The sequence below is a fragment of the Zonotrichia leucophrys genome, chromosome 3 (assembly GCF_028769735.1).
Source record: "Zonotrichia leucophrys gambelii isolate GWCS_2022_RI chromosome 3, RI_Zleu_2.0, whole genome shotgun sequence".
NCBI lineage: Eukaryota > Metazoa > Chordata > Aves > Passeriformes > Passerellidae > Zonotrichia > Zonotrichia leucophrys.
Genome location: NC_088172.1, coordinates 101,710,936 through 101,723,523, shown reverse-complemented (window position 1 = coordinate 101,723,523; position 12,588 = coordinate 101,710,936). Strand labels below are relative to the sequence as shown.

General features: G+C 53.6%; 2 protein-coding genes across 4 annotated transcripts; one reads left to right on the top strand and one right to left on the bottom strand.

The window, feature by feature from the left end:
• Positions 1-99: 99 nt before the first annotated feature.
• Positions 100-883, bottom strand: MTLN (mitoregulin). The gene has a single exon (XM_064709671.1). The coding sequence runs from the start codon at positions 881-883 to the stop codon at positions 707-709; it is 177 nt and encodes a 58-aa protein (XP_064565741.1). The 3' UTR covers positions 100-706.
• Positions 884-890: 7 nt separating this feature from the next.
• Positions 891-12,501, top strand: LOC135446133 (two pore channel protein 2-like). Of its 3 annotated transcripts, XR_010439674.1 has the most exons (20): positions 891-1,028; positions 1,140-1,222; positions 1,773-1,887; positions 2,959-3,087; positions 3,289-3,405; positions 4,137-4,255; positions 4,371-4,472; positions 5,100-5,226; positions 6,058-6,259; positions 6,981-7,125; positions 8,141-8,320; positions 8,567-8,631; positions 8,906-8,993; positions 9,180-9,249; positions 9,789-10,008; positions 10,120-10,210; positions 10,849-10,962; positions 11,328-11,446; positions 11,664-11,785; positions 12,018-12,129. XR_010439674.1 is itself a non-coding variant. In XM_064709661.1 (19 exons), exons 1-19 carry the CDS (start codon positions 1,008-1,010, stop codon positions 12,161-12,163), a joined length of 2,253 nt encoding a protein of 750 aa, XP_064565731.1. In that variant the 5' UTR covers positions 891-1,007; the 3' UTR covers positions 12,164-12,501. The 3 variants fall into 3 exon arrangements, 2 of the variants coding, with proteins under 2 accessions (XP_064565731.1, XP_064565732.1); XM_064709661.1 differs by lacking the exon at positions 11,664-11,785 and having other exon boundaries at positions 12,018-12,501; XM_064709662.1 differs by lacking the exon at positions 12,018-12,129 and having other exon boundaries at positions 11,617-11,755.
• Positions 12,502-12,588: the final 87 nt, after the last annotated feature.

The window sequence follows — 12,588 nt, the reverse complement described above, 5'->3', positions numbered from 1 at the left end:
ATTGTCCCCATGCACACCCATAATGGGACTTGTTACATGTGCCCATAAGGCACGTTTTCACATTTATTCCAGAAATAAACACCTAGGAGCACCATGCAATGACTTTTGCTAGTTTATTGTGTTGGCAGCGCTTCCTGGCAAGGGCAGAGCAGCAGGCTTAGAGCTGGACACGTGCAGACAACCCTTCTGTGGAATATGGAAATCCGAGAATCATGGAATCGCCGAGCTTAGAAATGACCTCCGAGATCACCGAGTGCAACCCGTGAGCGATCCCCACCTTGTCACCCAGCCCAGAGCACCGAGTGCCACGTCCAGTTGTTCCTTGGACACCTGCAGGGATAGGGACTCCAAACCTCCCTGAACAGTCCATTCCAGGCTTGGCATCGCTGCTTGCATATCCTCAGTTCTTAGGTTAGTCTGACACAGTTGGGGATCTTGCTTTGCGAAGGGAGGAAGAGAAGTCCTGGTATTCTATGGATGCTGTTCTCTCTGGCAGCACTGCTATTCCACGGATGATGTCCTTCTCCAGGAGCCCTGCTATTCCACGGATGCTGTCCAGCCGGCAGCCCTGCCATCCCACGGATGCTGTCCTTCCCCAGCAGCGCTTCCCCCGTTCCCAGCGGCTCAGGCAGCGCCCACCGGAGCTCCGGAGGAGCCGAACCCACCGGAGGATCCGCTCGGAGCCCGCTGCCAGGCCATGCCGGGCTCAGGCCGCTTCCAGCTTCTCCTGTGCTGCGGCGAGGCGGCGCTGGAGGTAACGCTGCCGCCAGCGCAGGAAGCGGCGGCGCGCCCGGCCCGCCTGCCAGCCCACGGCCACCCCGGCGGCGAAGGCGGCCAGCAGCGCCCAGCGCACCACCCGCGGCCGCAGCGCCTCCAGCACCATCCCGGGCCCGCTCCCGCTCCCGCTCCGCCGGGCCCGGCGCCGCCTCCCGCTTCCGCCGCCGCGGGGGCGGGACCGGCCCCGTTAAAGGCGGCGGGCCCGGGGAGGCGCCGCGTCCGCCCGCGCCATGGCCGAGGCGGCAGCGCAGGTAGCGCCGAGCCCCCAGGCACTCTCCCTCCTTTCTCCCTCTCCTCCTTCCCCTCGATAACCCCGCGGAGTTCCCCGCAGCTCTTCACACGCTGTCCTGTGTTTCCCGCAGGATCTGCTGCTGGCAGCGGCGTTCGTGTCCGACGCGCAGTACAACAGGAATATTCCTTTCAGGACCTCTCCGGAGGCTGTCAGGTAAGCAGGGATGCGCCCCCGGCCCGACCGCACCTGCGGAGAGCCAGCGGCATCCGTGGGCAAACAGCAACAGCCGGGAAAAGCAGGGGTGCTGAGAGGGGTGAATGGGTGGGGTGCTAAAATCTGGGCTTAAGCTGAAATGCTTAAAACGGGGCTCAGCACATCTATATGTTGAGGATGGGAATTGACATTAAAAAGTTGTGGTTTGCTGGAGGGGAGAAAATAAAACTAACGTCAAGTCTTCCAAGCCTCTGGGGCAATGAAGGGTGTGGGAGGCTTGGTCAGCTCTCAGCTGTGTGGAAGGAGTGGCAGAATCAAGTTAAATATTTTTTGTTTGCTATAATAAATATTCTGTTATTTAACCTTGCTCTGGAAGGCAGTACCATATCCATCAGCTCTGAGACTGATTTAGAAACAAATTGCCAAATTCCTTGCTGGCAGTAATGTTTGTTTGGGACAGCAAGTGCTGTTCTTCCAGGACACATTTGGTGATATCCTGGGGATGTGCCCTGGAGCCTTTATTTATGGTGCCTGTGCCTTCTTCCTCCAGGCTCTATCACCTCTACAACCACTGGATGATGCGAACAGCCACCTACTTCTTCATCTTCCTCAACCTGTCCCTTGCCCTGTTTGAGGAACCTGCTGTGTATCCACTCCCCTTCCTGGTGAGTTTGTGGTGTAGGAGCAGCCAATGCAGCTGCTGGAGCCAGCAAGGGCTTCTTGCTTCAAAGTGGTTGTCAGAGGTGCCAAGAGACAGTGGATGGAGATGGTTTTGTGGTATCTTTGATCCTCTGCTCTGGTGAGACCTCACCTGGAGTCCTGCATCCAGCTCTAGGTCAGGACCAGCACAGGAAGGACATGGAAAGTTGGAGCGAGTCCAGAGGAGGTCACCAAGTTGGTCAGAGGGGTGGAACAGCTCTGCTGTGAGGAAAAGCTGAGAGAATTGGGGTTGTTCAGCCTGGAGAAGCTTCAGAGTGACCTAATTGGCTCTTCCAGTACTTGAAATGGCCAATGAGAAAGATGGATAAAGACTCCAAGGGCCTTGGTGGGACAAGGGGGAATGGCTTCCCACTGCAAGAGGGCAGGATTAGATGGGATATTGGAAAGAAATTGTCCCCTGTGATGGTGGTGAGGCCCTGGCACAGGTTTCCAGAGAAGCTGTGGCTGCCCCATCCCTGGAAGTGTTCCAGGCCAGGCTGGACAGGGCTTGGAGCAGCCTGGGGTAGTGGAAGGTGTCCCTGTCCATGGCAGGGGGTGGAATGGGATTATCTTTATGGTCCCCTTCCAACCCAAGTGATTCTGTGACTTTATAATTCTGTGATCTGTCTGAAATGGGGATAAAAAAGGCACCGGAGCTGGCCAGGCACTGTGGGAGCCATTGTGGCCACCAGCAATGGCCCATGTGACTGTGGTCAAAGTCATGTTGCTGTTCTCCATCCCAGAGACCAATTCCAGCCTTCTTTGGGTCTCAAGTCCAGTCCTCATGCATGAAAATAGAAGCCAAATTTTACTTTAGGCCAGACTTTTCTGCAGCCTTTATTTGTGCTGCACCAGTGTGATTGTGAAAGATGCACTCCTTAAATCCCAAGCAAACACAGACTTGCTGGCTTTAACCTGCCTGTGGCAGGGAATTCTGCAAAAGAAAGGCTGAAAATACTGCTCTGCCTGTTTTTTATTGTGCAAAAAGGAATATTGCAGCTCCTGGTTGTGCTGGCTGAGCCCTGCTCTCTCTGCAGGCCACGTCAGTGCTGGAGGTGTTGTGCCTGCTGGTGTTCCTCGGCCGCCTGACTCACTTTGCCAAAGTCACCCTGCACAACGTGTTCTGGAAGGACGCCAAGAACATCTGCATCATGGGGGCAATCCTGGTGAGTTGGGCCCAGGGGAGGTGGGTTTTTCCCCTCTCATGTTGCTTTCCTGGGATCCCAGACCTGGCATACACGAGCCATTGCCAAGCCAACCAGATCTCACAAACCTCTCATGTGTCACCTCTCCTCTATCAACAACCACTTCACTGTCTAGACACATTCCAGCATTAATTCTGGGAGCTTTCCTTCTTTCTCCCACAGCTATCCCTGACAGACCTGGGCATATATGGGGTCCTCAGGCTGTATGGTGTGAGGAGCATCCGGTGGTCAAGGTTTATGAGGCCCATCTTCCTCATCAACTTCGCAGAGAGCCGCCAGGTAAAGAAAAGGTCTGGTGGCATATCCAGGGTCCTGGTTTTTCAGACAGCCTGCTGCTTTCCACAATCCAGGAGATTTAGCAGAAAGGTTTTATGAGCCCTGGTACAGGTGAGCTCTGGATGTGCTGCTGGGGAGGAGAAACCCTCAGGCAGAATTTAGAGTTCTGTGAGAGAAGGTTTGTTTCAGAAGTGGCCTGAAGCAATAATTTCAGGTGGGCAAAAGGGTGGGTTCACGTAGTATCACAGGAAAAACCCCTGTGTTTCTCCCTGAGTCAGGGACCAAGTTACTGATTGCTGGAAGTCTCCTGGGTAAACAAGTGCTGTAGTCTGGGTTTGGACTCTGATTCCCCTCAGCACGGAGAGATCTTTGTCCTGCTGCCCAAGACTGGCCTGGGCCTGACTTACAAATGAATACACTGTGATGTGGAGGCCTGGGGGAGGGAGCAGCTCAGCATTTGGACTCAGAGCCTGTGTTTCGTGGCCTGGAGTGATGGATTTCTGTCCCTGAGTGGTTCCTTGCAGCAAGAGCATCTTGGCAGTGCCCTGGGGCCCTATGTCCCTTGGCTCCTGAGCTCACTGTGATTTGTAGCTGAGGCCTTTCCTTCTAGGATCCCCCTGAGGAACAAGGAGGAAAGGCCTGGGTCTCTTGCACCCCATTTCAGGGGTTGGATCCAGGTGGGATGGGGGAAAAGGGGTGCCACGTTGTCTCTGAACATTCCCTTGTCCCGGCAGATCCGGAGGGCGCTGCGCAGCATCCGCAACACGCTGCCCGAGATCACCTACGTCTTCCTGCTCTTCATGTTCAGCCTCCTCATGTTCTCCCTCATGGCCCTGAAGCTGTTTGGAGAGAGGTGTGGGTACTTCCTTTGCTCCTGGGGTACTCTGGGCTCACTCCAAGCAATTCCTAGGGAATGCAAGGGACATGTGATCCCAGTGCTTGACTCCAGGCTCTCCTCTTCCTCCCAGGAATCTCCAGACAGCAGAAGGCCTCCCCTACTTCAGAAACTACCTGGAGATTGTGTTTGACCTCTACGTGCTGGTGACCACAGCAAACAGCCCGGATGTCATGTATGGATGTCACATGTGAATGATCAGATCTTTCTCTCACTGTGCTCTCAGGGTGCTCTGTGCAGCCTCTGATTTGCACAGCAGAGTTAAAATTCTGTGGGTGTTGGGCTCTTCATCCCTGTTTCTTCTGGGTTCCCATTGTAGTTTGTGTTGGGAATTGCTGTCAGGAGTAGGACAGGGAGGAAGGGCTCAGTCATCCATGTGCTGGAAATGTCTTCAGCACAACTGCAATGGTACAGTGACCCTGGGAAGTTAAACTGAGAAATGAAATGCTGCTCATCCTAGAGCAAGTGGAAAAGCAGATGTGAGTGCAGCAAGGGTCTGAGGCCAAAAAATAGCATCTGGCTGAGGCATTGCCTCATGTCTGCTCTTAAACTTGGCTGCACTGGCAGAGATTTCATCTCTGTGCTGTCTTCTGCACCCCTTCAGTCAGGGCCTGACAAACCAGGATGAAAATCCAGCAGAAGAAAAGTGTTCTCTAACTGAACTAATGCAGATTTTAGCTTTTGTCTGATGAGTTTGATCTGGCAGTCCAAAACAGCACTTGGAAATCCACGTGGTAGCCTGTTTTCTCATGGGCTCACTTTTGTCAGTCTGGCAAGCAGCAATCCCTCTCCCCTTCCCTAGGATGCCAGCATTTGACTTCAGCTCCTGGTACGCCCTGTTCTTCATCGCCTTCGTCATCGTCAACACTTACATCTTCATGTCTCTCTTCCTGGCTGTGGTCTACAACAACTACAAAAAACACCTGAAGGTAATGCCTGGAGGGGCTTGTGGCCTTCCTGCTGTTCTCTGTCAGGAAAGCTTTGAGAAGGGGAAAGAGCTTCTTGCAAACAACAAGCACAGTCCCACTTCTCCTATCATGGGATTATTGGGAGTTCTGCTGTTGGCATTGATGGAAACATTCTATGGTGTTTCCCACTGATAAGAAGCACATTCTGCATTATCTTGGAGGCTTAGTCCTAGCTCAGGAATGCTGTCTCCATGCAGGGAACTGTTTTTGCACAGCATCTTTGCCTGTGCTCTGAGAGCAAGTGATTTGGAAATGGGAGGTCTGAGTAAATCAGAATTTTTGTAGGGGCAGTTTGGGACTTGTGATCAAAGGATGAGAGCTGGGAATTCCTGGGTGCTCCCATGAGAGGGTTGGATCTTTCTCAGGAAGCAGAGTTCTGGATGTCCCTCTGCTCACAGTCGTGTGCAGAAGGGGATCCCCAGCCCTGCTCTCAGCAGGATTCACTTGTGGATGGGAAGCATGTGTGGACACATCCTCTTTGCCTCTGTGGCCATGCAGATCCCGTGATTTTTGTCACCTCCTTCCTGTCTGGCACTACCCTTTGTCTTTCCTTCCGGTTTTTCAGTGCTGTCCCAGCATCCAGCAATCTGCTGATGCTTCCAGAGCTCGGTGTGGAGAAGCCACAGCCGCCTGTTAAACACCAATTCTCACCCTCACGCCTACATGCATTAACTGTGCTTTGTGTCCAGTGCCAGGGTCTCTTCTTGCACCTCTGTGCTGTGCAAATGAGTTTATTTGTTCAAGAAGGGGGAGAGGCACCTGCAGGTGCCTGACTCCCAGCGCTCTCTCCAGAATGAGATCCGTAAGCTCGCCTACATGAAGCGCCGCAAGATGATCGAGGCCTTCAACCTGCTGAAGGAAGAGGAGGGAGAGCAGTTTGTGGTCCGGGAGGCCCGCTGGAAGCAGCTGGTGAAGCTGGTGGCTCCTGACACCAGCAATTCCCACCGGGAGCTGCTGCTCCGCATCTCGGATGACGAGCAGAAAGGGTTTGTAGGTGAGCAGTGGGGACTGGGGAGGAGCCAGGAGCCTGATCCTTCCAGGGGTTTGGCATTGGGGGTTTTGATCTGTAATGGCCCCAGAGGGACTCAGAATGACAGTCAGTGGGGTTGGAAAGGACTCCAAGGTAGAGTCCAACCCGTGCCTGTTCCCCACCCAGCCCAGAGCACTGAGTGCCATTTTCAGTCGTTCCTTGAGCCCCTCCAGGAATGAGGTCTCTGGGTCCCTCTTCCTGTTTCCCTCCAGATTCCTGGAGTCCCAAAAGGTTGTTCTTGCTGCCTGTGCTATAGCCCATGTCCCACACACTGTGAGTGGCCCTTCATGGCCATTTGGCATCAGGCCAGGCTGTCCATGGGATGTGGGTCCTCCTGTTCTGAGCAGAGGATGTGCAAAGCCTCCCTTGTTATCCGATGCAATGTGGCTCCCCACACAGTCCTCTGGAGTGGGAATATCCAGAGAGATGGGTCACTCTCCTTGTTCTGAACCCTTCTGTGGTGGTTGTTGGCCCATGGCTCGAGCCAATTCCCCAGGAATGGGGTGGAGAAGCCGCTTGGATTCCAAGTCCAGCCCATTGTGGTGGACACCACTCTGGGATTGGCTTTGCTGGGAGCAGAGACCGAGGAGCCCGGATGGCTGCCGCTCCCGTGGGCTCGGCTGTGCCTTTAGCAGGCACTGTTTGCTTGCCACGAGCCCAGGCTGACCCTGGCCCTCTGCTGCAGACAAGAAGTCCTTCGTGCAGCTGGCAGACCTGCTCAACATCCAGGTGGTGACGCTGAAGATCCGCAGGCACCCCCTGGCGCGCTGGGCGCCGGCGCTGTACGGATCCACGCCCAGCCGGCTCCTGCGCGGCCTCGTCAGGCACAGGTGAGCTCTGATGGGGCCCAGGGCTCCCCTGGATGTGCTGACAGACCCTCAGGGCTCTGCTGCTGCTCCTGCTCAGTGTGGAGGAGCCAGCTGTGGCTGTGGGCGAGGCCCCGCTGCCCGAGCTGGGTTTTGCTGACATCAGGCTCTGCTTTGTGCCCTGCCACGCACTCAGAGCTGCTCCTAGCTCAGCAGTCTCTGCTGCAGAGCTGTGTCCTGCTGCCTCATCAGCTCTGCGAGTTCCCTAGAGCTCTCTTTCCCCTCTGAGCCTTCCAAGGGTCCCAGAATAGCTGAGGTTGCAAGGAACATCTAGTGGAAGCCCCTGCTCCAAGCAAGGTCAGCCACAGTAGGGTACTCAGGGCTGTCCTAGCTGGGTCTAGAGTATTCCCAAAGGATGGAGGCTCCAAAACCTCTCTGCAACCCCATCCAGTGCTTGATCACCCCTGGTAAAAATAAAAAAAAAAGCCCTAGCAACTTCTTTGTTTAAATGGAAGTTTCTGAATTGCAACTTGTGCCCCTTTCCTCTTGTGCTTCCACTGGATATCACTGAGAGGAGTCTGGCTCCATCTTCCCTGCACCTTCCCATCAGGTGTTTATGCACAGGAGCTGCTCCTGACCCTTCTCCCTGTCAGGCTGGACTCGCCCAGCTCTCCCAACACATCCCATTGCACTGTGCTGTCATTCTGTTGGCTCTGTGACCCTTTGCTGCACCAGCTCTGTGTGTTCAGGCCTCTGCAGTGCTGGGGAGCCCATCCCACTCTGGTTCCTCCCCCAGCACCTCCAAGTGTGGCCTCACCAGTACTGAGTAGGTGGGGAAAAGTCACTTCCCCTGTTAAAGAAATTCTGTGTTGGACTTCAAGGGCAAGGCTAAACTGTTCAGTGACTCCCTCAGATCCTCAGGTTTGAGGAGAACTGATGGCTAAAGGATTTTTGAGAGAGGAGGCAAAGAGCTTCTGAAATAACTGTGTGGCTTTGGCCTTCGTGGGAGCTGCAGACTGATCTCTCTTGGTTCTTGCAGGGCTTTTGTTTGGACTTTTGATGCCATCATCCTGATAAATGCTGTCTTCATTGCTCTGGATGAGGATAGCATTTCCTACGCAGAGTGGGTGTTCCTTGCTCTGTACGTCATCGAGATCCTCCTGAAGGTCTACACCTATGAACCCAGGGAGTTCTTTGGCAAAACCCAGTTCTGGAACTGGTGAGTGGGCTGGAGGTTTGTGTGGAGTGTGGTGAGTGCTGTGCTCAGCCCCTCAAGGACTGAAAGGCTCTGAATTCCTGTGCCAAGGTGTGTTTCAGGTGAATCAGAGGTGGTTGTGACAGAGCTCTCCATGTGCCCACAGCCTGAGCTGGCCCTGATGTGAGGAGCAGGGGTCACTCCTTGTTTAAACCCCACTCCTGTCCCTGTCCCCCCAAAATCTAACAGCAGTGCCTTCCCTCGTGCCAGGTTTGATACTCTCATCATCTTTGCTGCCCTGACTGCAACGATTCTCAATGCCACCCTCCAGTCCAGTAAGTGCAGCCTGAGCAGCCTGCATGCCTTGGGAACCCTGGTGTCCTCCCCAGCCTTCTGCCTTGAGAGGCTTTGTGACCAGACAAGGAATTTCTGGAGGGTTTCTAAGAACTAACCCAGTCTTCCTCTTTTTTTCTCTTCTCTTTTTTTTTTTTTTTTTAGCTCCCTGTCATAGTGTTTAACAAGGACACAATCGTAACAAATGAAAGAATTTTATCTAAACGCTTCCCTGCTTTATTTTCATAACAAAAATGTCTTTGTTCTGTTTTTCAGCCATGAGGTACAACAGCCAGCAGATCCTGGACATTGTGTTCATCCTGAGGGTGCTCAGGCTGATCCGGATTGTTGACAGCATCCAGAGGTGAGGAGGGAAGTGGGAGCTGGATTTTGGGGAGGGGTTGGTGCTCTGTGTGCCCACACTGACCGTGGCCACCCCTCAGAGCTTCCCAAGGCCTTGGGAGGATCCCAGGGCTGCAGGAGCCTCTCTGGGGACGTGGGGAGCGTGGGTGGCCAGGGTGTGACAGTAACCAGTGTGGGCTCTCTGCAGGTTCCAGGTGATCATGAACACCCTGATAAACATCGTCCCGACCATGCTGACCTTCGGTGGGCTCACTCTGGTAAGAAATCCCGGTGTCTTGGCTCAAAGCACTCCAGTTTCACAAAAATGTATCATAAACCTCACGCTCATGCTGTTTCCAAGGGGATAAATGCAATTCCCTGGATGGCAGGCCCTTGGAACTGTAAGTACCCATTTCAGTTGTGGCCATTGTGCAAGCAAAGCGCTGCATTCCTGCTTTTTCCTGGATCATGACATCCTCCTTGGATCCATGGGGTGTTCTGGCAGCCTGGGCTTTGCATCATAAGGAATCAAATCATGGTTTGGGCAAGAAGCTGAATGAGAAACCTGGATTTCACATGATTTCCTAAAATGAGCTTCTGTTGTGATTTGGGAATATTTCCTATCTGCGTATTTGTAGTTCTTGGCTAATTATTCCTGCTTGGTGATTGCTGTTGGGTGGCTTGGGGCTCCTGGAGTCTGTGCTGCCCTCCAGCCCCTTGCTGTGCCTGTGGAAACAGGGAAACCTGCTGGGGTGCTGAGCTTGCCCTGGGGCCTGCAGCTTGCTGGAGAAGCAGGTGATGGGGTTTCTCTCCCCAGGTTGTGTATTGTGTGTTTGCTATCATTGGCATGGAGGCATTCCACGGGAAAATCCAGTACTTCCCAGCCAACTCCAATGCTCCTCACGCCCTGGAGTGCGGGAATCCAGCTCTCAAGGATTCCCTGTTTGCCCGTGGCAAGTACTGCAAGAACAACTTCAACAACTTCGCCTCGTCCTTCATCGTGCTCATGGAGCTCACTGTGGTCAACCAGTGGCACGATATCCTTTGTGGAGCACATTCCCAGCTGGAAATTCCCCTGGGACGTTGGCTGGGTTTCTGGCTCCCCCCTCAGCTCCTCCTTTCCTCTTTTCCCTTGACTCCCACTCCACTCTTTGCCAATGGATTTGCCAACGTGACAGGTCAGCCTGCCAAGCTCTACTTCATCGCCTTCCACATTGTGATGGTGATAATCATTGTCAAGTACGTTTTTTGGGGTGATTCCCTCTGCTTTAGGGGAAAAGGGGATCTGCCCTGTCAGGGCAGTGCTGGTGGGTGCTGGGGTCACCCCCTGGAGACGGGTGGGATGGGTTTAGAGGGATCTGCTGCACTCTTGTCCACACTGGGTGGTGGTGTTCACAGGGGTGCCAGGACAAGGGAAGAGGTGAGAATCTTGACTCCATGTTTCAGAAGGCTGATTTATTATTTTATTATATATATTGTATTTAAAGAGAATGATATATTAAAACTATGCTAAAAGAAAGGATTTCATCAGAAGGCTAGCAAGGAATAGAATGGAATGATAACAAAAGCTGGTGACTCTCAGGGAGTCCGAGCCAGCTGGGCTGTGATTGGCCATTAATTAGAAACAACCAACATGAACCAATCAAAGATGCACCTGTTGCATTCCACAGCAGCAGATAACCATTGTTTTTCTTCTTCTCTGAGGCTTCTCAGGAGAAAAATCCTGGCAAACAGATTTTTCAGGAAATATCATGGTGACACCACTGGGTGCTGCTCTGGCCTGGAGGGAGGGGATGGAGCACTGGGGAATGAGCCTGGGAACGCTGAGACAGCCAGGGAGGAAATACTGTCTCAGTTCTGCTCGTTGTTTCTTGCAGCATCTTCGTGTCGTTCATCCTGGAAGCTTTCTTTGTGGAGTACTCCCTGGAGAAGAGTGAAGTGGAAACTGCCATCGAGCAGAAAATCCAGGAGCTGGGAATGGGAGTTCAAGAGTAAGCCCCCAAATGTACCCAAGCTGGATGTGGCCAGTTTGGCACCACTGATGGGGGGAAACCACCCTCTGTGTCGAGGAGTGAGCTCACATTCCCCTTCCTTGTCACAAAGTTCTGCTCATCTTCCTGAAAAATGGAGATTTCTCTCCCCTGTCTTGAAGTTCTGGCTCCTCTGCTGGCTTAGGTGCCAGTAGAAGGCCACTGGTGTTGGCTTTGCTGGAATTCCAGCCAAAAGAACAGGAGAGATGCTGGAAAATAACCCCATGGGTGGTGCTTGTCCTGCCCCGCTGAGAGCCCATCACTGCCGGGCTCCCAGGGTGGGATGTGGCTCCTTCCCAGGGTAATTCCTGGTCCTTGCTGTGCAGGGATGAGCTCCAGCATGAGCAGCTCCTCGACAACATGGAGAGTGCAGAGCACGAGCTCGAGGGGGACGGTGGAGCCAAGGCACAGAGCAAAGGGCTGGTGTTCAAAATTGCCTCCAAACGTAAGTGTGACCCTCCAGGGTGTCCAGGCCCAAATCTCCCGGCTGTTCCTGGGGAATCTCCCAGTCCCACTGCTCCCTTGGGGCTACAGAAGAGCTAAACCCCACCTGGAAACTTTGGGACAGCTGTGGATGTGTGATATTTGATTTGTTGTTTGTTTTTACTTCTGTAGCATCTTCTCCTGTCCCACCTCAGCTCTTCTGTGTCCCTTATCCTCAGTAGCCTCCCTCTGGAGACACTGCCCTGCTGGATGAGATCCTGCTGTGCCAAGACCCATTTTCCTTTCTTCTTCCTCTGTGGGCTTTGCATTCCTGCTGCCTTGGATGCTTTCTTCTGGCTCGGTGACTATTCCCTCCTTCTCCTGGCTTTCCTGTTGTACCTCAGCTTTCCACTGTGTGGGAATAGAAGGGTTTGAAATCCCAAATAACGGCCTTACCTTCAAGAAGGGCTTGGAGTACTTAGAGTAGCTGGGATGGAGCAGCAGGGAGTGTGATTTGGGGGATTTTCTTGCCTGTTTTAAGGCATCCAGAGGAGCACATCTGGTGCTCACAGGGCATGTTTTTGTCCCCCCAGGATACAGGACCGTGGATGCTCTGCTGCAGCGCATGTTCGAGGCAGAGATACCCCTGGAGGACGAAGGCCTTTCCTTTGAGGAGATCCTGAACTTGTCCCCCAGCTCGGCCGTTCCCAGGAGCCCGAGTTCCGAGAGCGCGGCCTGAGGGGGGATCAGGGAATGGAGCTCATTCCCGGCTGTCCAGGCGCTCCCTGGCCGCTCCCACGCGTGGGGCCCGGGTGCCACGGTGGGAACAAACAGCTCTGTCCTGTACAGGAGCTTTATCTCATGTAAAGTCTCATATAAACCTCTGGAATGAATGCGGGCAGGAGTCAGAGTCCCCGGCCGTGCCCGGGCTGGGACGGTGCCGCGGGCAGCATGTTATGGAATAACTACTTTTGTAACTGGAATTGTATCGCAGCACTTTTATATGCAGCTCTGGAGCGGTGTACGCTGAATGAAGCAGCTCTTTAGCACAATAAAGTCAGCAGTTTGGAAAAACGATGGAATATCTCCGAGTTAATGATGGGAGAGGGTTGCGGCTGCTCCATGATAACCTGCGGGGCTTGGAGTGGGAAATGAGGAGGGGGG

What these genes read in the sequence shown, in the direction of transcription:
- MTLN (XM_064709671.1), bottom strand. Translation starts at nt 883, where the DNA reads ATGGTGCTGGAGGCGCTGCGGCCGCGGGTGGTGCGCTGGGCGCTGCTG.
- LOC135446133 (XM_064709661.1), top strand. Translation starts at nt 1,008, where the DNA reads ATGGCCGAGGCGGCAGCGCAG. An exon ending in GCAAACAGCCCGGATGTCAT is followed by an intron (nt 4,473 to 5,099) that starts GTATGGATGTCA and finishes CCCCTTCCCTAG; the next exon opens with GATGCCAGCATTTGACTTCA. An exon ending in TGTGGTCAACCAGTGGCACG is followed by an intron (nt 10,009 to 10,119) that starts ATATCCTTTGTG and finishes CTCCCACTCCAC; the next exon opens with TCTTTGCCAATGGATTTGCC.